The following is a 22125-nucleotide window of genomic DNA, read 5'->3' as shown; positions in this document are numbered from 1 at the left end:
AAGAATTAATGGACACAAATCTGACATCAGGAATCATAATACTCAAAAACCAGTGGGAGAACACTTTAACCTGTCTGGCCATTCTTTGACAGACCTGCGGGTGGCTATCTTAAAACAGAAAAACTTCAAAAACAGACTCCAACGAGAGACTGCTGAGCTGGAATTGATATGCAAACTAGACACAATCAACTCAGGGCTAAGTAGGGATTGGGAATGGCTGAGCCATTACAAACATTGAATCTATCTCCCCTTGTAAGTATTTTCACACTTGCTTCTTATCAAACTGTCTGTACTGAACCATCTTGATTATCACTTCAAAAGTTTTTTTTCTCTTACTTAATTGGCCTCTCAGAGTTGGTAAGACAACTCCCACCTGTTCATGCTCTCTGTATGTGTGTGTATATATATCTCCTCAATATATGGTTCACTCTTTATGCATCCGAAGAAGTGGGTTGTAGCCCACGAAAGCTTATGCTCTAATAAATTTGTTAGTCTCTAAGGTGCCACAAGTACTCCTGTTATTTTTGCGGATACAGACTAACACGGCTGCTACTCTGAAACTTGGCTATTCTAAGGAAGAGATTGCTTTATTGTTGATCTTTTAGATCATGTGAAACAAGAAACTAATTAGGTTGTTTGTTTCAAGGCTGCAGATTCATAGGTAGTCTAGCTCAGTTTCTCCTTAAGAGATTTTTCTCTGTCTATCAGATCTTTGACTGATAAATAGTTCTTAGGGCTACTTTGTTCATTGTTTTGGATGCAAAAGGCCATTTTGTCTCGGGGGAAAAAATCTGTTTTTGCTTGGAAAGGGGAGACATTTTGTTCAAAAACTGGCCCATTTTCCCCCACAAGTAAATAGGCTACTATTTTCAGATCTGGGTGCCTAAAATTAAACAGGCCTGATTTTCAAAGGTACTAAGCATCCACCACTTCCAGTGTAGTGAATGGGAACTATAGGTGTTTCACAGTACAAAATCAGGGCATCCTTATTTAGCTACCTATCTTTAGCCACCCCAGGCCCTGATCCTGCAAAGACTTATGTACTTGCTTAATGTTACACACTGTAAGTCATTCCTTTCATTTCAATAGGACTACTGACAAGGAGAAACCCTGGCCCTATTGTAGGCAAAGGGAGTTTTGCTATTGACTTCAGTGGAGCCAGGATTTCACTCATAGTGTACAAAGTTAAGCACGTGCATAAGTCCTTGTAGAACTGTGGTCCACATTTGTAAATCTTGCCCTAAGTGCCTTATCAAAATTCTCCACAGAAGTAGGACCAACTTCACATTCAGAGTGGCAAAGTTCAGAAGGGAGGGAGGCAGAGGCCATTCCAGCCATGCAGCAGCAGGGCCATCAGCTCCAATTTGCTCCTCCACCAGCTCACTCCCAAAACCTCCTGTGTGCCAGAGTGCAGCGTACTCCGTACACAGTTGTGCTCTGTAGTGCACAGAACGTGTGATGATGACACACTGAGTTCTCAGAATCCTGCCTTCTTCATTCAGTGGAATGATATCAGTTCCACTTCATTCAGGGTCCTCCACAGTCACAGAAAAGGAAGGCAGTTTTCTCATCAGAGAGAATAAATACCTTACCTTCGGTAAACACCTTTTCTCTCTTTCGAAGACATCTTGTTCTTGTAGCTACCAGTGCAGTATTGGATACCATTAGCGCTGGGTGAAACCATTTTGGGGGGGGGTGAAAAAAGCAGATTTGGCAACACCAAAACATTTCATGAGTTGGCGTCAGTTTAGCTGAATTGTTTTGGTAGAAAAAAAATTCCAAAAAAAAAAGTTTCATTTCAATGTTTTTGAAATGAAACATTTATAATTTTTGATGTGAAATGACTTTTTGTTTCAAATTTTTCTTTACATTTATTTTTAATTTAAAAAAAATGTTTAAAAGGTCAAAATCTAAATGAAATGTTTCAATTCAGGTTGATTGAAACATTTTGTTCAACCTGAAATGAATTTTTTTTTTCAATTTGTTGGAAATTCAATTTGTCAGTGAATCAAAAAATCCATTATTCACCCAGCTCAAGGTGACATCCATCATGAAGTCTTTTAAAATCAGTTTGGGTAGCCTTTCTTTTTGTGTGTTTGGTTTGGTTGGTTTGTCTGGTGTCATTTTATCTTAATAACGCTCTCATTGAAAAGATTTGTACCAGTGACTTTCCAATACCAGCTTGGTGGCACAATGGTTTACTCCTTCCCCATGTTCACCTTTAGAGACATGACTTCTAATGTCATTATGGTTACAAATGAAAACACGTTTTGTGGTTTCATGCTTTTCCTTAGTAGATATTTCATTTAAAAATAACCTATACAAGTCAGCCTAACTGATCAACTCCGTATGTGGGAAGCCCAGGGATGACATAGGAATGGATGCAACAAGACAGGGTTGATATTCTTATGAAGAGCTCTGTGAGAGATTATTTACATTATGTCTGAACTGCTGGGTTGTGATATTTTCAGCTTCTCATTTTCATGAGCATCAAAATTCACTAAGGAAACAGTGATTTGGGTTTGTTTGGGGGATTGTACTCTGCTGGGTTTTTTCATCTGGTCTGGTGAACTGAACTCAACCCCGGAAATTAAAAACATAATTAAAAGAAGTAAACACATGTCTTCCTCATATTTTCCATGAGCTGCTAATTCCTGTATATTCCCATATATCCGCTTTCTTCTATAATGAATGTGGCATCCTTATCCCTGGCACATTTCAGTTAAATTGCTGATAATGCTAACTTTTAACACCTGTATTCCACACACAACTCCCAAGCACACCAGAACAGTAAAGTAACTATTTACAACAGTTTTCAGCATTTACTCAGCAGTCACTAATTATAGTGCTGTAATAGATCATGAATGTATCAGTTCTCACAACTATTATATCTCAATACTAGAATGATTAGACAAAGCTAATAACTTCTTAGGAAGCAATTTATTTTACTGGCTTGAATCTAAAAACAGCACACTCACTTTGATAGTTTATTTTATCACTCTGCAGTGCTACAACTACTTCACCTCTCTCATTAAACATAATAGTCCAATTATAACCCATTTGCTGATTATTTTCATATAACGAATGCAAAATTTTGTGGGATATTTCTGCTCCGATGACTTCAGGCTTATAACTGAATTGGTGTTTGGGCTGGTATAGCTTCTGCATGATAATTGGTTGTGATGATTTAGGGAATCTGCACAGCTTATGAATTCTGGATGATGTTTATGAAGTTGTTGTTCTGAAATGTGGCTAAGTGACACAGTCTCTAGCTCATACTCACTAGACGAGGGACAATGGAGAGTCCGTGAAACTTAACAACTGTGCTCTGCACTGAACAATGGGTATGCTAAGGAGGGTGTCCAAGTTGAGAAACCAGGTCGACCAAGTGTCTCTGCAAGGGGCTGGTGAAGTGGCGAGAGTGGAAAAGTCCCAAATAGACAGAGACAGAAGTGACAAAGCAAGAGCTTTAAAAGGGACCCACAGGAGGAAGGCTTTATGAGGGACAGCAAACTTTAGGCAGGAGAGGAGAAGGGGTGAGCATGCTTTTGCAGCAGTGGGGTGGGGTTGGTTTAGCTGTGGGACCAACCAAGGTCAAAGCAACCCAAATTGGAGGGAGACAGAGGCTCCATGGTTCAGAAGACAAGCCATATGCTGCAAGACAAGGATCTTGGATAAGCCAGAGGACTCTGTCCCCAATTCAAAGAATGCTCCAGAGTGGTGAGTAAACTGAGGCAGGGAAATGTGAGTGGAGTTTATTATTTTTGTCTAGATCCGCATATTTCTCATGCTACTAAGAGCAATGGTGTTTTAGAATCCTGTCCGAAGTATGGCTGTGCTTTATGTGTTTCACCTATCACATACCCATGAAGAGACAGACTATAAACGCAGAACATCCACACACTGGAGTTCTGGGAGAGGGTGTGTTTAAGATATGGGGTTCATCACTTGTCATGGGGGCTCAGCAGTTGGACTGCAAGGTCTTAGTTCTCAGGAGGGAGTGCTAGACAGAGGATCTGCCTAGAGGCCCCAAGACAGGGGCAGTGTCTGGACTGTGTTCAGACTCTGGAGGCTTAAAGCACTTGGGGATTGAGTGTTTTGAGTGTTTTGATCCCCTCACGGCACACTGAGTTTCAAAGAGGGAAAGCTCAGCTAGATCTGTGACAGCCTGGTATAAATTCTTCATGATGATTGGTTCACCTGAAATGTGGATACCTCAAAACATGACTGCAAGGCCAATGCGACAGATGGCTTTACACCCAAGAACTCAGATGATGGGATTCTATCTGTGGTTCATCAGGTCTTACCTGTGATAGGGCATTGTGATATTTACATATTTGGGCAAGCTGAGAAATGTGTGGCTCTGGCTTGGCTCTCCAAGTCAAGCACAGGCTGACGACTGGAGCCAAAATAGAAGCATGTGAAAAAGAAAATAGGAATCATGACAGAAATATTCCCCATGACCACTAGGAAGTAGAGCCCAAAACATTCTCAATGGCTCTTCATTGGTGTTTTCCCTTCTGTAGAGTCATTCAAGCTGCAGACATGGTGCTCCATTTCAGCCTGGATCAAGCTTTTCATTGGTCTGTTAACTAGGATGATCTGATGGTTACGTGACAGATGAGTCATCTTCTTCTATCTGAAAGAGACACAAGGTGGGGCAATATCTTTTATTGGACCAACTTCTGTTGGTGAGAGAGACAAGCTTTTGAGCCACACAAAGCTCTTCCTCAGGTCCAACTGAATGAGTCTACTGAATTATCTTAGTTGCAGACTAAATGATCTTTACGATGCCAGATTCTCAGTACTGTTATTGGTATCACCACCACAACCTTCTGCAGCCACAACACTGGCCTTGCTGCTCCAGGTGTTTGTCTCTGATGCATCACTGTTTGACAAAGCAGGGCCCTACTCCATCCCAGGAAGTAACCAGCTGTGCTGTACCTATTGTGGCCAGCTATTCAAAAGCAGCCATGCAAACGTGTGCATTCACTTTTAAGCACATCCAGCATAGGCTCACACCTACCCTGATCTGCACAAACTCTGTATTAAGGTTTGCAAGTGCCTAAATGAGGTTCATGCATTTGTAAGAAATCTGCCCCACATTTTACAATGAGGGTTAATGTGTTAAGGTACTGACTGTCATTTTGCTATCACCTACTTTAGGTTTAGTGCCTGCTTCTTGTTCTTCTGTAGTTTGTGATTTGGTTTTTTAGGGTGAATAATAAATATAATGTTCTGGGGACATCCACACTAGATTCCTGACCAGAACTTTGGAACAACCAAATAAGATTGGCCTCCAGAGATTCCATTGCCAGTTTTATGTGGAGCCTGCTGTGTAGACTGGGCTATACAGATACTCATGCAGTGCAGATTTGATCAATAATGATGATCATCAATAAAGCTCAGAACTATTAAGTCTCAGGGCCTTGATTTAGGTGCTCCAAGGAATTACTGTTGTGAAACAGCAACACATTTCTCTTGTCCTCCTTTAACTGGATCAACCCAAATGCTCTGACCCTTTTTTCATTATTCTTTTTTGTGGGCAAAAGCAGTAGATTTCAAACAGAGCTCTGAATTAACTGAGACAGTCTCCTTGGCCCCAAGTTCAAAAGTATTTAGTTGCCTAACTCTCCTTTATTAATAACCTTTGAGGATCTGGGCCCTCCTGCTCTTCTCTCTCCACCCAGCCAAGTGTTCCTCCCTGGCTAACAAAGCTGGCATACACTGATTATCTAGCTGCTTCCTCTCTATGAACCTGAACCAAATCCCACTGTAGTCAAGAGGAATTTTTCCAGCGCTTTCACTGAGCTTTGAATAATGCCCTATGAGAGAGCCTTTCCAACGGCGTGAGATAATGTTTCTCCTTTCTTTATGCTTTTTTTTTTTGTAAATGGAGAGACAATATATGAGAGAACTCACCAGAGCTAGAGTACCTGTGTGACCAACACCTGCAGAGACATAATTCCTTCTGAATAGACCCCATGGTGAGATAATCAGGACTGCTGCAAGCTATCACAATTCCCAGTTAAAATTCAGTATCATTTATTCGGTTCATTCTTAGTCACACTCATCTCTGATGTACCCAGACTGTCAGGCTTCTGCTGGGGGGGGGGGGGGGGGGAAGAAATAACAGGTTTCAAGCTTTGGACACATTCATTTTCTGAAAATGCTAAAATGTTTCCAGACATTCTCTCTTTGAATGGCATCTGTTGTAGTTTTCAAGTTAGAGAGATCAGAACTTAAAAATAACAGTGGCAAAATTTGAAGAATCAAAAGCTTCTATTTGCAGTAGCCTCCATTTTTTGCACACTTAAAATGGCCTGATTCCTTAAAACACTGAGGATATGGCCTGGTCTACACTTAAAACGTACACCACCAGTATAGCTCTGTGAGTGAAAGAAACACACACCCTAGCAACATAGCAAGGCCAGCAAAAAAGGCCTTCTGTCAGCATAGCTAATGTCATTCGGGGAGGTGATGCTCCGATACCATCAGAACTCCTTCTGTCAGCATATTCTGCGTCCACACAAGGGGGCGATGGAGTGTGGACATAGGCTATGTCTACACTGAGGGCTTGGCTACACTTGCGAGTTAGAGCGCATTAAAGCAGCCTCGGGAGCCCTAGCTCACTCCCCGTCCACACTGGCAAGGCACGTAGAGCGCTTTGACTCCAGGGCTAGAGCGCTCCTGGTACTCCACCTCAGCGAGAAGATTAACACTTGGTGCACATTGGCTGAAACGCCCGGGCGTCAGTGTGAACGAGGTGTTGCATTACTGCACTCTGATCAGCCTCTGGAAACATCCCATAATCCCCTTAAGTCAAGTGGCCACTCTTGTCATTGTTTTGGAATCGGCTGTAGGAATGCGGATATGCCCTTTGAAAGCTCCGTTTCTGACAGCCGGCTGCTTATCTGCTCTGAGACAAAGCAGCCATTACTGTGGAATGCTGTGTGTGAGAGAGAGAGAGAGAGGTGGGGGGGGAGGTCTGTTGCTGTCTGAACTTACAAGACAGCATGCTGACATGCTCTCAGCCCCTCCCAAAAACCCACTCTCTCTCCCCCAACATACACACAACACACTCCCTATCACACTCCACCCCACCCCCCGCATTTGAAAAGCACGTTGCAGCCACTTGCATGCGGGGATAGCTACCACAATGCACTGCTCTCTGTGGCATTGCAAGAGCTGCTAATGTGGCCACGCCAGTGCATTTGCAGCTGTCAGTGTGGACAGATTGCAGCGCTTTCCCTACTGTGCTCTACGAAGGCTGGTTTAACTCAAAGCGCTCTACATCTGCAAGTGTAGCCATGCCCTGAGCTCAGAGGTGTGACTACAGCATGTGTATACATACCTGAGCTACCTTTGATCTAGCTAACTCAAATAACAATAGCAGCAAAAGCAGGGGCAGCAGCACATGCTGATCAAGCGCACCTGGGACCCTGGGTATGTACTCAAGTGGCCATGCTGTAGTCACACTGCTCTGGCCAGGCCAACACTTAAAATGTAGGTCAACGTAGCTACTGTGCTCAGAGGGTGCAACATATCCACAACCCTGAATGCCGTAGTTATGCCAACCTAACCCCCAGTGTAGACACAGCTATGTCAACGAAAGACTGCTTCTGTCAATCTAGCTACCGTGTTTTGGGGAGATGGTGTTCCTCCACTGATGGAAAATATCCTCTTGTTGCTGTAGGCTGGTCTGTGTTTAAAATTTAGGTTGACGTAGCTTCATTGCTGAGGGGTGTGAAAACACACACCTTGAGCACCATAGCTACAGTGACCTAACCTCCAGTGTAGAGGCAACAAGAGCAATGGAAGAATGCTTCCGTCCATCTAGCTACCATTGCTCAGGGTGGTTGTGTGCCTACACTGACAGAAAAACCCCTTCTTGTCACTGTAGGCTGCAGGCACACTACAGGGTTATGCCAGCATAGCTCTGGAGCCGTTGCTATCCCAATATTGTCCCCGCAGCATAGATGGCATGCTTTAATTCAAAAGGATGCATGTGACGTGCCTTTAATAACCATTCACGCAACACATAAAAAATTCTTCGGTATTCAAAAACAAAGCTCTTATTTTGTTAAAAGTATGAGCACATGGTGTTCTAAACCTGTGACAGAAATAGTTGTAGCCATATTGCTCACCCCAGAAAGCTGATGCTTCTAAAGAGGAAGCCAAACGCTAGGCAGATTTCTGAGTTGTTCAAACCGAGAACTCTTATGAAATGTCAAACTGCACTGTACTGTTTCTCCTGAGGAATCTAACCTACTTCTGCAAAATGCTGAGTACCCTCAGCTCCTACTAAAGTCAATTGGAATTTTGCTTTCAATTTGATCAGGAGAAAGATTGGGCTCTAAAAAGGGAGGGGGAAAGTGTGAGAACAAAATTATGGTTGTCCTACATTGCCAATGTCTATTTAAAAATATTAGTAAGATTCAAGACCTCATAGGGGAAGAAGGGGGGACACATCTGTCAATGGGGGGAAAAACTGTCCAAAATTAAAAATTCTAAATCTGGTCATAATCAATAAAGTGGCTATGCACAATGTTATTATGGCCTCATAAATGTTTCTCAGAAGCTTTGAAATAGCCCAGAAAGTGTAAATACAAATACAAAGAAATAGAATTATCTTCAATGGAAATAGAAGTAAATACTTGAATACACAAACTCTTTCTCTCAAATTACATTTTTTTTAAATTGCATGCTATTGTACTTTCAGAGGTAGCCACACATTTTTCAAGTACACACAGCTTTGTGTTGCAAATGTCATTAGAACTTAATGACATAAAAATTGTTATCTAGACTGACACAATGATTCCTGCTTCATAATAGTCTTTAAGCAGAAGAACAATTTGACACATTTAGAAAGCTGAATAGTATCTTAACAGAGCTGAAGATTTTAAAAAATAACAAACCAACAACTCCTGGAAAACTTTGAAAAACATTCAATTGCAGAACAATTCTGTTACTCTATAATTTATTTGCCTTTATTTCTTCCTTCATTTTTTTACTCCTTGGAACATATGTATGAAAACAGGAATTTGTTGCTCAGGAACTTATTTGCTCCTGCTGTTTAGTCATCGCAGGAATTCATAATCTTCTTTTTGTAGTCCCACTCGATGATTTGGCAAAAATCAAATTGACAGATTAAAACAGATCTGGAGCCAAATTAGTTTAAGGCTCAAGATCAGGGGTGGAGTTTGGATTGGGACAAGGGTACTAAATTGGGTTCAAATATACCAAAATCTTGTGAACTGTTGATGCATGATTTTAGATCAAAATAGAGAAAATCTTGTGAAATCACAGCTCTCCAGTGGTGGATGCACTATAATAACTATATTGATACAGAGATGGTGATGGGCAGATTAGATATCTCAGGAGATTTCCACCATCTTAAACAATGAAAATCTCATGGGGAAAAATTGTTCTTGCAAGATTTCTGCCATTCTGGGTTGAGAGCTCACAGAAATAGGTGTTCTTGTGGGATTTCAATAGCATCTACAGCTGGGAAAATAGTCCCCTTCCATTTTGAAATGAGGAACTGGATCCAGGGATTCAAATCCAAAAACCCCTTCTACCCAATATTCAAAAGAGTTTAGATTTGAGGTTCTGGTTTTGACCCACCTCTAAATGTTTTATCTAACCCTTTAACCTCTTTTAGATATGTATAGAGCATCAGTCACCATTGTAACAAGGGAGGGGTGGCCAATCTGTGGCTCCGGAGTCACATGCGGCTCTTCAGAAGTTAATACGCGGTTCCTTGTACAGGCACCGACTCCGGGGCTGGAGCTACAGGCGCCAACTTTCCAATGTGCTGGGGGATGCTCACTGCCCAACCCCTGGCTCTGCCACAGGCCCTGCCTCCAATCCACCCCTTCCCGCCTCCTCCCGTGAGCCTGCTATGCCCTCGCTCCTCCCCCTTCCCCCCCCAGAGCCTCCTGCAGGCCACAAAACATCTGATCGGGAGGTGCGGGGAGAGAGGAGGAGGCGCTGATCAGCGGGGCTGCCGATGGGCAGGAGGCACTGGGAGCCGGGGGGTGGGGGGAGGAGAGCTGATGGGGGGCTGCTGACGTATTACTGTGGCTCTTTGGCAATGTACATTGGTAATTCTGGCTCCTTCTCCGTCTCAGGTTGGTCACCCTTGACAATTAGACACGGTGAACACTCATGGAAACAGAAACTTTCCATTGTGGAATACTTTTGATGATAAATAGGTAAGTTTTTCCTCCATAGTTTTTTATTATTAGGGTAATTTACTAGGGCCTCTGTACTTGTAAATATCTGCTCCTGCTGTTTATTATTCACATGAAATAGTAATCTTGTGTTTGTGACCACAGTTATTTGCTGTGGAAATTATTTTAATGTCACAAAGAGGATTAAGATTTCAAGAGAGAAATAAGCAGCAGGAATACCTGATCACCTTAGCAACAGAGAGGCTGTTTCATGCCTGTATACCTAATAATAAAAAGGAGAAAAGACAACACAGAAGGGATGATATATTTTCACATTTTTCTGAATGGAACGTTTTAGGTAACAACTGTCTCACGAGGCAATAGTGACCTCCCCTTTCAGAATTCTCAGCAGCTAAGCAGTTCCTTAATTTTAAGCGTATTTCAAAATGTATCAGCCGCAGGTGTGACACTTCAATTCTATCTGAACAGTTATTCATTATCTAGTGCTAACAGACCATACCCGTCCCTAGTGGAACTTTGGATTTCACTAGTATCTTGTATCAAAAGACATCTGAGTGCTTTAGAAATATTAACTTGCACAATATGTGTGATCTAGTTAAACAGCATTGACCTGTGACTCCGGAGAACTGGACTCTAATCCCACCTCTGCCACTAGCCTGCATTGTGACCTTGGACCAGTCCCTTCACTTCTCTGCTTCACCTGCATCCTTCGTCTGTCTTGCCTATCTGAAATGTAAACTCTTTGGTGAAGGGGACTGTCTCTTACTATGTATGTGCACAGCACCTAACACCAGTACCTTCAACTGGAAGTTCTACTGGAATACAAATAATGTTAATATTGTACCCCTTATAGAAACATCTGATAAAAATGAACATTGTAGGGTTCTTTAGAAATGTAAGCTTCTATAGAAACTACTCTAAAAAATTGTGGAATTTAATGGAGAATGAGAACCCATCTACAGATGTCTTAATACCAGCCTATTGAAGAGAGAGAATTTTCTATAGTAAAATCTTTAGGATGGTTAAAAAAACCTATAGGAAAGTTATTTTCTATTAAATTCATTAGGACTTCTCATAGTTAAACTATTAATTATCCCCAACTTACAGATTTGCAAAGAGACAGACAGACTGAGGACTGGTCTGCGCTTAAAATTAGATCGACCTAGCTACATTGCTCAGGGCTGTGAAAAATTTTGCTTCCTGAGCATCTAGTTAGGTCAACTTAACCCCCACTGTAGATGCAGCTAGGTCGAGGAAGAATTCAGAGTGCAGCCATGCCACTGTATTGTAGACTGGGCGAAAGACCAAGATTCTCAGCTGTGTCCACTGGTCTGAGCTTGGTTTTGGTGCCCAACTTGACACAGCCTGGGGCTGAGTTTCAGAAGTCCCAAGCACCCTCAGCTCCAGCTGCAGTCAAGGGCCGCCGGCGCTGCAGTTCTAGTCAGTGTTTTCAAATGAACACAGCCAAGGTATGTCAGAGGGCACCCAGTTCCCCGGGCCAGAGCCAAGGCCTTTGCTCAAGAGACAGGCCTGAACCAGACCCCACAGGTCTGATGTGCACCGAGGGCACGGAAGAGAGACATCCCCCCCAACCCCGATCACTCCAGTGCCTCAGGAACCCAAGCACTTGCGCCCCAAGACCAATGGGGGCTGGCTCTGAGAGGGCAGCCAGACTGGCCCCCTTGCCCTCTCCTGGGGGATCTAAGCTGCCTGACTGGGACTCAGGCCCAGTTCTAGACCCCAGGTGTGGAGAGCCCAGAGCAGCCACCAGAGATGAAGGGCAAGGAGTGCCTGCCAGGGGGAAGCAGCACTGAGCCCCCGCTGCAGGGATTGGGCAGCCACCAGGGGGTGTCAGGGTTGAGGGGGGAAGGAGCAGCCGCTGAGCCCCATTGTAGGGATCGGGGCAGCCACCCGGGGGCGCCAGGACTGAGAGGCAGGAAGCAGCCGCTGAGCCCCCGCTGCAGGGATCAGGGCAGCCACCAGGGGGCGCCAGGACTGAGGGGCGGGGAGCAGCCACTGAGCCCCTGCTGCAGGGATCAGGGCAGTCACTAGGGGGCGCCAGGACTGAGGGGCGGGGAGCAGCCGCTGAGCCCCTGCTGCAGGGATCAGCAGCCACCAGGGGGCGTCAGGGCTGAGGGGCGGGGAGCAGCCGCTGAGCCCCTGCTGCAGGGATCAGCAGCCACCAGGGGGCGTCAGGGCTGAGGGGCGGGGAGCAGCCGCTGAGCCCCTGCTGCAGGGATCAGCAGCCACCAGGGGGCGTCAGGGCTGAGGGGCGGGGAGCAGCCGCTGAGCCCCTGCTGCAGGGATCAGCAGCCACCAGGGGGCGTCAGGGCTGAGGGGCGGGGAGCAGCCGCTGAGCCCCCGCTGCAGGGATTGGGGCGGTCGCCAGGGGCAGCGCAGAGGCCGGGCCGAGGCCGGGGGCGGCCGCCAGGGGGCGCTGCGGCGCCGTGCAGCCGGGACCGCGGCGGCGCTTCCGGGGCCGCGCGGGGCGATGGGCGAGGCGGAGGGCGGCTCGGCCGGCGGCGCGGAGAAGCCCCCCGTGCCCGCGGGAGGGGCGGCTCCGGAGCCCGGCGCGCCGGCCGAGGAGGCGGTGGTGTGGAGCCCCGAGGTGGAGGTCTGCCTCTTCCACGCCATGCTGGGCCACAAGCCCGTAGGTGAGAGCAGGCCTCGGCCAGACCCCGGCCTCGAGTAGCGGCGCCGGCCGGGAAGGAGAACCGGGGCTGGCCGAGGCTCGTGACCCTCCTGGCTCAGGGCGCTGGGAGGGGCCGGGCCCTGCGCTGCTGTGCCGCCCCTAGCGGCCTCCCGCGGGCAGCGCCGGGGGAGGGTGGTGCTGCCCCGCCAGCTGCCCATCCCGGGCTGCCCTCCCGTAGTCTCAGCGCCCGGCTCCCCCTTCCGAGCCCCAACCCTCCCCCCAGGGCGCTTTTCCTCCGGCCACCGCCCCTCCTTTGGGGGCCTGTAAGTGGGTGGGGGACATGGGGGGGCCTCTTCTCTGGCTGGCCGCGTGGGGCGCTGCACCCACATCCAGCCATGAGCAGTCTTCGGTGGGGGGAATCTGCCCTTACAGGAGCAGAGGACAAGTACCAACCTTGTCTTTTTATAGGCAGGGCCTGAAACAAGCCCTGCCCCCAGTGGGTAGGGATTTTTACATGCAAAAATATAGGTAAGGCAGGAATTATGAATACAGGAAAAACGTAACAAGGCAGGGGACTACTGCTGGGCTTTCCTTTCCCTCCCTATCCTTGACTAGGAAGGAGTGCAAGAAAGTGTGGGGGAAAGGGGTCACGAAAGCTTATGCTCAGATAAATTTGTTAGTCTCTATGGTGCCACAAGTACACCTGTTCTTTCTCCCCCTTCAGTTGTTCCTTGTCAAGGGAACCTAGAGGCAGTGAGGCATCATCTCTGCAGCCTTGGGGGTGAGGGGTTGTTAGATGCAAATGAAAAATCTAGAAGAATGTTTGTTTATTGTTTTGCAACCTGGCCTTTCCAAATTACTTGTTTGCAGCTTGCACTATTTATTGCCTCTGGCCTACCTGTGCCCGTGCCCTAAGCATGGGGGAAGACCCATATTACACAGCCTGGATTTTAACAAGTAGACTTGCACAGATCTGTCACAGTTACTTATTCTGTGACTGCCTTCCTTCAGGTGTGAATCGCCACTTTCACATGATTTGTATTCGAGATAAATTCAGTCAGAATATCGGACGTCAGATTTCCTCCAGAGTGATTTGGGATCATTTGAGCACCATGTACGACATGCAAGCACTAGTGAGTATAGAAGATTGGCACTGGGGAATCCTGATTTCCAGTAGATTTCAGCAGCTTTGATATGACATACTCGTTGGGCCTGATTCTTAAATTAATGTAAATTAGGTGACTCCTGTGAGGTCAGTGGAGTTTCACTTGTGTAAAACTAATATAGGAGAGAGGAAAATCAAGTCCGTTATTTCTTTCATCTTATGCTCTTGCTTTGATGTAAAATTTCTAGTTCTGTAGGCCCTGATCCAGTAAATACTTAAGCACATGCTTAACTTTATACATTCAAGTAGTCTTACTGACATGTATAAAGTTAAGAACTCACAAGCGTTTGCAAGATCAGGGCTGAGAAATACATTGTCTCCCTCACATCCTGATTCTTGTCCTCTGATAACCCTTACGGAACTCCTGACCTCAGACTCAGATACCCTATTATAAGTTATTTGACCTTTTCCTGTGCATGAAATTACTCGGGCGTTTGTTTAGAAAATCTGAGCTGATAGTTCTAACATAATCATACAAAATAATTTTTTCTTTTCTTTTTAAGCATGAATCTGAGATTCTGCCCTTCCCTAATTCAGAGAAAAACTTCATCCTGCCTGAGGAAATTATCCAAGAAGTGAAAGAAGGTGAGATCTGATACTAGCTTTTACGTTGGGATGCTCTAATCCAACTTGAACTCCAGAAGAAGGGAAGAAATAATGATGTACCAGCCTGGTGCCAGTGTTTCACATAATTGGATTGTGTGGGCATGGAAAACAGTAGAAAAGTTTAACATAGATGGGATCTTTGATGCAAAGACATTTTATTTACATTATTTAGATACAAACTCTCCCTTTGATTGAGTACACAGGTCTTCCACTTACTGCAGGGGAGTGGGGGCTGCTGTGTGCAGCAAGGAGGTCAAAATTTGGCCCTTTGGACTCATATGCAGGTGATTAAAGGTTTATTTGTTTTGCGGGCGAGGCGAAGTTGCACACTTTAGTAAGACTACCATTGGTAGTAAGCACTATGTCTGACTGTGTTTGCCAGGATAGATCCTTTGTGTTTAAAATGATGGCCATGGAGTTTTGTTTTATTTCTAGAAAGAACTATATTAAAATATAGAGTCTATTTGGCCAATGAAAATTCCAATTGTGTGTATGTGGTAAAATGTTACCAATTAAGATTCATTAAGCAATTGTTACAATAATGCTATTTTGTTAAAACAGTTTTATTTCAAAAACTACAGTTACATTGGATAGCTGCAGTTCTCTGGCAGGTAAAACACTTGCCTTTTGGTGAGGTGTTTCACAAATCACCTGCAGTGATTGGGAATCTGGAATAATGAATTTGATTGTTAATTTCTTACATTTATTTTGTTTATTTCCAAGAGCACCATAGATAAAATCCTTTCTCCTTCTGAAGGGATACATTCTTCATACACTTCTTGCAGTAGTTGCCTCACAAATTACTTGAAAGCAAACTGAGAATCTTATCTTAAATTAATGCATTTATAGCTTTAAAGCAATACAGTTGTATTTATCAGGGATTTGGAGCTATCAAATTTTTGAATTGCTCTGCTCCGGCTCTGCTCCAGTTCTGGGCATAAAACCTACTTGTCCGCACTCCAGCTCCGCTCCAAAGCCCTGGTTTATATTCAACTCTAAAATCTGTTCATAGAATCATAGAACTGGAAGGGACCTCGAGAGGTCATCTAGTCCAGTCCCCTGCACTCAAGGCAGGACTAAGTATTATCTCTAGACCATCCCTGACAGGTGTTTGTCCAACCTGCTCTTAAAAATCCCCAATGATGGAGATTCCACAAGCTCCCTAGGCAATTTATTCCAGTGCTTAACCACTCTGACAGTTAGGAAAAACTAATGTCCAACCTAAACTGCCCTTGCTGCAATTTAAGCACATTGCTTCTTTTCCTATCCTCAGAGGTTAAGAAGAACAATTTTTCTCCCTCTTCCTTGTAACAATGTAATCTTCTATGTACTTAAACTGTTATCATGCTCCCTCTCAGTATTCTCTTCTCCAGACTAAACAAACCCAATTTTTTTCAATCTTCCCTCATAGGTCATGTTTTCTAGACCTTTAATCATTTTTGTTGCTCTTCTCTGGACTTTCACCAATTTGTCCACATCTTTCCTGAAATGTGGCACCCAGAACTGGACACAATACTCCAGCTGAGGCCTAATCAGCACGGAGTAAAGCGGAAGAATTACTTCTCGTGTCTTGCTTACACCACTCCTGCTAATGCATCCTAGAATGATGTTCGCTTTTTTTGCAACAGCGTTACACTGTTGACTCATATTTAGCTTGTGATCCACTATGACCCCCAGATCCCTTTCCGCAGTACTCCTTCCTAGGCAGTCATTTCCCATTTTGTATGTGTGCAACTGATTGTTCCTTCCTAAGTGGAGTACTTTGCATTTGTCCTTATTGAATTTCATCCTATTTACTTCAGACCATTTCTCCCGTTTGTCCAGATCATTTTGAATTTTAATCCTATCCTTCATTTAATGTTTCTCCATGATTCTTAGACTGCCTAATTTCAAAACTCCTTTGTTCTTAGAGCTCCTCTCTGTGTAATCTGATCTAGCAGAAATCTCCACCGATACTTAGCCCACTGGCCAAAAAAAAAAAAAAAGACAGTCAAACTTGGAAGATCCAGATTGTCATCAGGTACCCAGTGCTGTTATCCAAGATAGGAACTTGGAAATTCAGATGTCTACCTCTGAAAAAGGACAGTAGTTCTTACAAGATTTTAAACTACACCGGAACGCCTCTCAACGACTAGCTGCAATAAGTATTCCACTCAATATTTATAAAAGGCAGCATCAGTCCAAGCCATTGCAACATATTTTGCCCAGTTACTATTATATTTGTTCCTATTAAGAAAAAATCGATTGGAATCTGTGTTTTGGTGACATCTGCCCTAATTGTTTCCATGACTCTACCTTATATTTGATGTCAGCAGTGATTGTAGCTCAATTGTTCTTTCCATCCATCTGTTTTTTGGCAATGAGTAATCTGTTTACTTAACTTGAGTCAGTGTTGACTGTTACAGTAACCAGTTTTGAACACTGTGCACTTACAGTTGATCCTGAGGTGCCGAACACAGGAAAAGATAAAGTATACCTCTATCAAACAACAATCATCATCTGCTTAATAATTCTTTTTACAGGAAAAGTAATGATTGAAGAAGAGGTGAAAGAAGAAATAAAAGAAGAGTTGGAACCTCATGCAGGCCCAGAAGAAGGTACATCTGTAATTTTTATACTTTATAGCCACACTTATCTAGAAGGCAACAGCAGTTCTGAATGGATTTCATCAAGTGCTATAGGCCCAAAAATTTGACTTACCTTAAACTTAAAATTGGCATGATATGGTACAGAAACTTTAAAGAACAAAAGAGCATCAGACCATTGACAAGAACTAAAATACTTTTGAAATGCACAGAAACTACTGTCTTTCTGGAGATCAACAAATTTGAATTCCCTTTGCTGGTTCTGCAGTTATACTGAACAGTGCCAAAGTCCTCAAACAGTTGATTTGAGCTCTGGGAGCAGATGGGAGAGGATAAAGGGCCATAGCTGATTCCTATTAAAGCCAGAGGTAAAACTCCCATTGCAGTAAGCCAGCCTCAAGGTGACAAAGGTGTAGATCACACTAGCAAGGTCCACATTCAAAAGAAATGGTCGCAATCTTCTGGCTAGGTGCAGATGGAAAATATATTCCTTGTGTCTTCTGCTATATGATCCTCTAGCAGCAGCTGTGGATATAACAGTATCCCTAGTTTGTGAAACTGAAACAGATGGCAGGCACCACATCATCAATGGGAGGAATCCTTGCAGTACCAGATTAGTTGGTTCACCTATTTTGGCATCCTGCTTGCAGCAGTTGCCATATCTGATATTTCAGAGGAATTACCTTTTGCTTCCACCTCAGTCGTACAGTGCTGAAGCAGGAGAACTCCATTCTTACCTCTGAAGCTTCCTCCCTGATGTATGAGATGTGATTTCTCTCATCACTTTACATTGGACCTTGTATTACTGCAATCAGTGAGGATTTTGCTGTTCATTTTAATAAGAGCAAGATCAAGCCTATTGTTAGTGGTCGTGAAATTATCCAGTTATATCATAAAATACTTGTTTAATTTTAAAATACAGCTACAATATTTACCTCAATGACAATGAGTTTCATAGGCTGAACATGTGCCCTGTAAGTTCCTTTGAATAAACAAAAATTATTGCAATATAATCTAGGTTAGTGGATTATACTACTATTTTTAATTGATTTATCAAAGTATGTGCAGCATTTTAAGGACAAATAAATGAAAGTAAGGTATTCATTTTAAATAACTTTTTTCTCTGTAAAATGCAGAGAATACTTGCATACTTACAAGGATGTTGGGAGGCTTAATCAGTTTGAAAATTGCTATATAGTATAAAAAAAAATTTCATATGAGCCTGATTTGGAGTCATTGCTTTGATCCCTTTTCAGCTTATGCACCTTCAGGAAACTTGGGAAAAGCAGCTGAAAAACCAAGCAGCAAAGAGAAAGAAAGGAGCTCATCAGATTCTGGGTCCAAAGAAGGAGCTGATAAAAGGAAACGTAACAGAGTCACTGAAAAGGTCTTAAATGCAAACAGCAATCCCTCCAGTCCAAGTGCTGCAAAACGGCGCAGAACATAGAGAATACAGTGAAAGACAGGTGCTTTTAACTATAGAACCAGGGAAGGGAACAGTAGAATGGAATAGGAGAGAAAGGAAGTTGTTATAAAGATTTGTTAGGTGGAGAAAAAACTATTTGACCCAGATATTAAAAGCTTCAGCACATTGTCATTATGTGTGGACATGGGTTTGTGTGTCTTCTCTCGTAACGAATGGCTTGCTGGTCAGTATTGCATAGCTAATCGATGGCTACGTTCTCAGGATACTGCAGGAGAGTTGGCAGCTTTACAAGCAAGTGTGTACTACTTAACAAGTCAAGTGGTGGCATTTTAAAATATTAGTAATGCGCGCGCACACACACACTGTGTTAACACAGTTTGTGAAATAAGCTCTTGGCGGAACAGGAGCCTCAGTTTTTGAAAAGCTTACGTCACTTATTTAAAGTTTGGATCCCTTTCCGGTCTTATTTGTATTGCTTTCTTTGGTGACTATTATGGCCCCTTGGTGGGTTACTGTTCTTAGGACATTTTACTAGTAACATGTTATAGCAAGAACACCTTTTTCTATTAAATGTCTGGCTTTGTTGGTCCAGTAAAACTAAAAGCTAGCACATTAAATACAGATCTAAGGTGAAGCATTCTTTGTTACTGTTCTGTTTGACTGAGGGGAAAAGTAAACCCTCTGTCTCATGGAGACTTAGTGTGGTATAATTTATTTTTCAACCTTTAAGTACATACTGTAAATAAAGGAAGATGTTAAATGTTTCTAGACAGAAGTCCTCATAAGTGGCTTAAACTAACATGTCCAGTAGTGCCACATGGTATGAAAGGGATCCACTGCGCTATGCAAGAACCTGGAGATACTGCCTCATCCAGTTGTACTGTAATAGTGTATATAACAGTTGTTTTTGTATTTCAGTATTTAAGTCAATTTTTTTTAAAAAGCTATTTTTACAAAGGGCTGTTAAATGGAAATAATATTGTAAAACCTTAATCTTGTGCTGTTATTGTACTTTCCTGGAGTAGTTGTAGTTCACTCTTACTGGTATTTTGAAACTTGTTTCAGTCTTATATGCTAGAGTATTGAGAATTGGTAGCAGTTACTATTTTTTTGAATTGCCAGAAAATGATCAATTCCCCCATTTTCTCCCTTCCCTCTTCCTGACATACTGATTTTAACAAGTGCATGTTAAACTGCTGAATGAAGCAGTCTGAAATGTTATTGGGTTATATCTTCACAGTATTAACTTTACTGTTAAATAAAAAAATAGCCCAACACTTTTGTCATCTACCTGAAGAAGTGTGAATATAATAGTTTGGCTCATTGTGTTTTATTAGTTGATCATTGTGAAAACTAGCTAAAAAAACAGGCTTAGGACCATCTTTTAAAAGATACGTAGGCTCCTAAAGATGCTGATAGGTGCCTAGTAGGACTTTCAGAAGTGTCTCTGTTGGAAATTGTGGATCCTCCTCCCTTTTCCCCTGTTTTAAACAATGGAGAAATGGATGTGGCTTGTTTTGGTTAAACAGTGGCACCGATAACCGGTATGTGGTCCTGTACAAAACGCCTTTGCCTTTGCAATTGGCTCATCCATGGATCTCAGTAGAGCTCTGGCAATCTGTGTTCATTTGGTTTACTGCTGCTAAACAGGCAGCAGAGACAGCACATCACATGCTTTGCTAGCCTTTGCCCATCATTTGTGTTTAAGTGACTACATGGTAGATATAAAATCCAGAGCATATGCCTTAATCATGAGGCTATTTTAACCTCTTAGTTTCTAGACCTCTACTCCCAAGTTTCTGCCCTCCTTTCTCAGATTCCTATTGCCAGCACAGGCAGCTGGACTGAAAAAACAAATCCTGCTGCTGTTCTTGCTCCAGGTCGATAGAGTTTCCTGCTAGAGGGTTTGCTAGAGGCCTGTCTTCTTCTGCTGGCCTTCACTACACCCCACGCTGGCCTCCACAGACAAGAGGGCTCATCCTGAAGAGAGAGGAGAGGGATCTGGCATAGGAAAAATGGAAGGGCACTCCCACGGTAGGGAGTGACAATAGAGATGTGTGTGTGTGTGTGGGGGGGGGGGGATATAGCTAAGGATGATGCCTGAGAAGCCTACTGGTTGCTCCTAGTCAAACCAGATGAGGTATAGCAGGCAGCTAGGTTTCCCCATGAGAAAAGCTGCAGAAAACTGGGGCCTGTTTAAGGGAAAGGGGGGGGGGGAGATGTGTGGCAGGGGGACTGGTGGGTGTATTCATAGATCAAGTAACCATCCACACTTTGAGGGATCTCTCGCTAGTGTTGTATAATAGGAATAATAATCTATACTTCTACAGTGTTTTACATCTGAGGACCTCAAACCTCTCTATGAATATGTATTAATGTTAGGTAGGAAAGTATAATTATTGTCACTGTTCAGGTGGGGAAACCGAGGAACAGAATATTTAAATGAAATACCTGATGTGTCTCACGCAAGACCAGCTTCAGCCCTGATGCAGAACATGGCAGAGGCAACGAAGTCAAACTTCAACTGTGCGTAGATTGTGATGGCACAAAGAAGCAGGGCTTTCCCCTCCACTAGGCAGCAGCACAGCCCAAAGAAGTCTATATTACTTTTTAGGGGAGTGGGTGTTGTCAAGACAACTAGGGGATGCACTGAAGCGCAAAGACCAGATGGAAGATGATGGTGGCAAAACCATGCAATCTTGTGGCCAATCCCTTTGGGGTGTTGTCATGTGCATTAACCACAAGACTATCCTTCCAAAAAAAGGTATTTTTGCTATGTTGATTGCAGAGTTTGCTAGCCCTTATGTTTTTGCAAAGCTGCGTGACTGACAGGACATCACCATGTGATGCAACATTTCACTGCAATCCCTGAGAGTGGGTGGAGGTGTAGGGTTTGCTGGATTTTCTGGGTTTTGCTTTTTTGATCTGGTAGAATAGATATTTAAGAGCAACCTGGAAACTACCCATTTTGAGGTTAATTCAAAATGGAAACCAGCCTTAAAAAATACCAAAATGTTCTGCGAGATTCCCTCTCTTCCCCCCCCCCCCCCTTCATGAAGCTCTGGCTTCTTTGCAACGTTGTCCCTTGATTTTCCCCCCTTCAAATATGACGATGATTAAATTAATCTGGTACCTCTTTACCCCTGATTCTGCAAAGAGGTACTCACGTGCTTACACTTATGCACTATTAAAGTCGAACAAACAGTTCTAGGATTGAATTTTACAGCCTCCTATTGCCCGCTGGCAGCGGGGCCAAAAAAGGTGGTGAGCGCTGGGGGGCCTCCTGGATGCCAGCTCTCTGCCATGGCCCCTGCAAATCAAAAGAAAAATAACTGCAGTAGCCTACGCTAGGCATCCTCTAGGGCGGACCCCCGAGCTGTCAGGCTGCCCTGCTTGCGGGAAAAGGCTCGCTCTCTCCGCGGGAAGGGTGTTTGCAGCCTGCGTGTGTCGGAGTCACTGACGTTTAACGATCAGCCTCGCCGCGAGCCGGTTTGGCGAGCACCCCTTCCCTCCGG

The 22125-nt window shown here is 43.8% G+C and overlaps 1 protein-coding gene across 1 annotated transcript; it reads left to right on the top strand.

The window, feature by feature from the left end:
• Positions 1-12687: 12687 nt before the first annotated feature.
• Positions 12688-18781, top strand: MRGBP (MRG domain binding protein). The gene is made up of 5 exons (XM_065414447.1): positions 12688-12850; positions 13840-13961; positions 14497-14578; positions 17122-17196; positions 18441-18781. Exons 1-5 carry the CDS (start codon positions 12688-12690, stop codon positions 18629-18631), a joined length of 633 nt encoding a protein of 210 aa, XP_065270519.1. The 3' UTR covers positions 18632-18781.
• Positions 18782-22125: the final 3344 nt, after the last annotated feature.

This window comes from Emys orbicularis, chromosome 12 (genome assembly GCF_028017835.1).
Source record: "Emys orbicularis isolate rEmyOrb1 chromosome 12, rEmyOrb1.hap1, whole genome shotgun sequence".
Taxonomy (NCBI): Eukaryota; Metazoa; Chordata; order Testudines; family Emydidae; genus Emys; species Emys orbicularis.
This window is presented reverse-complemented; position numbering and strand designations above follow the sequence as displayed.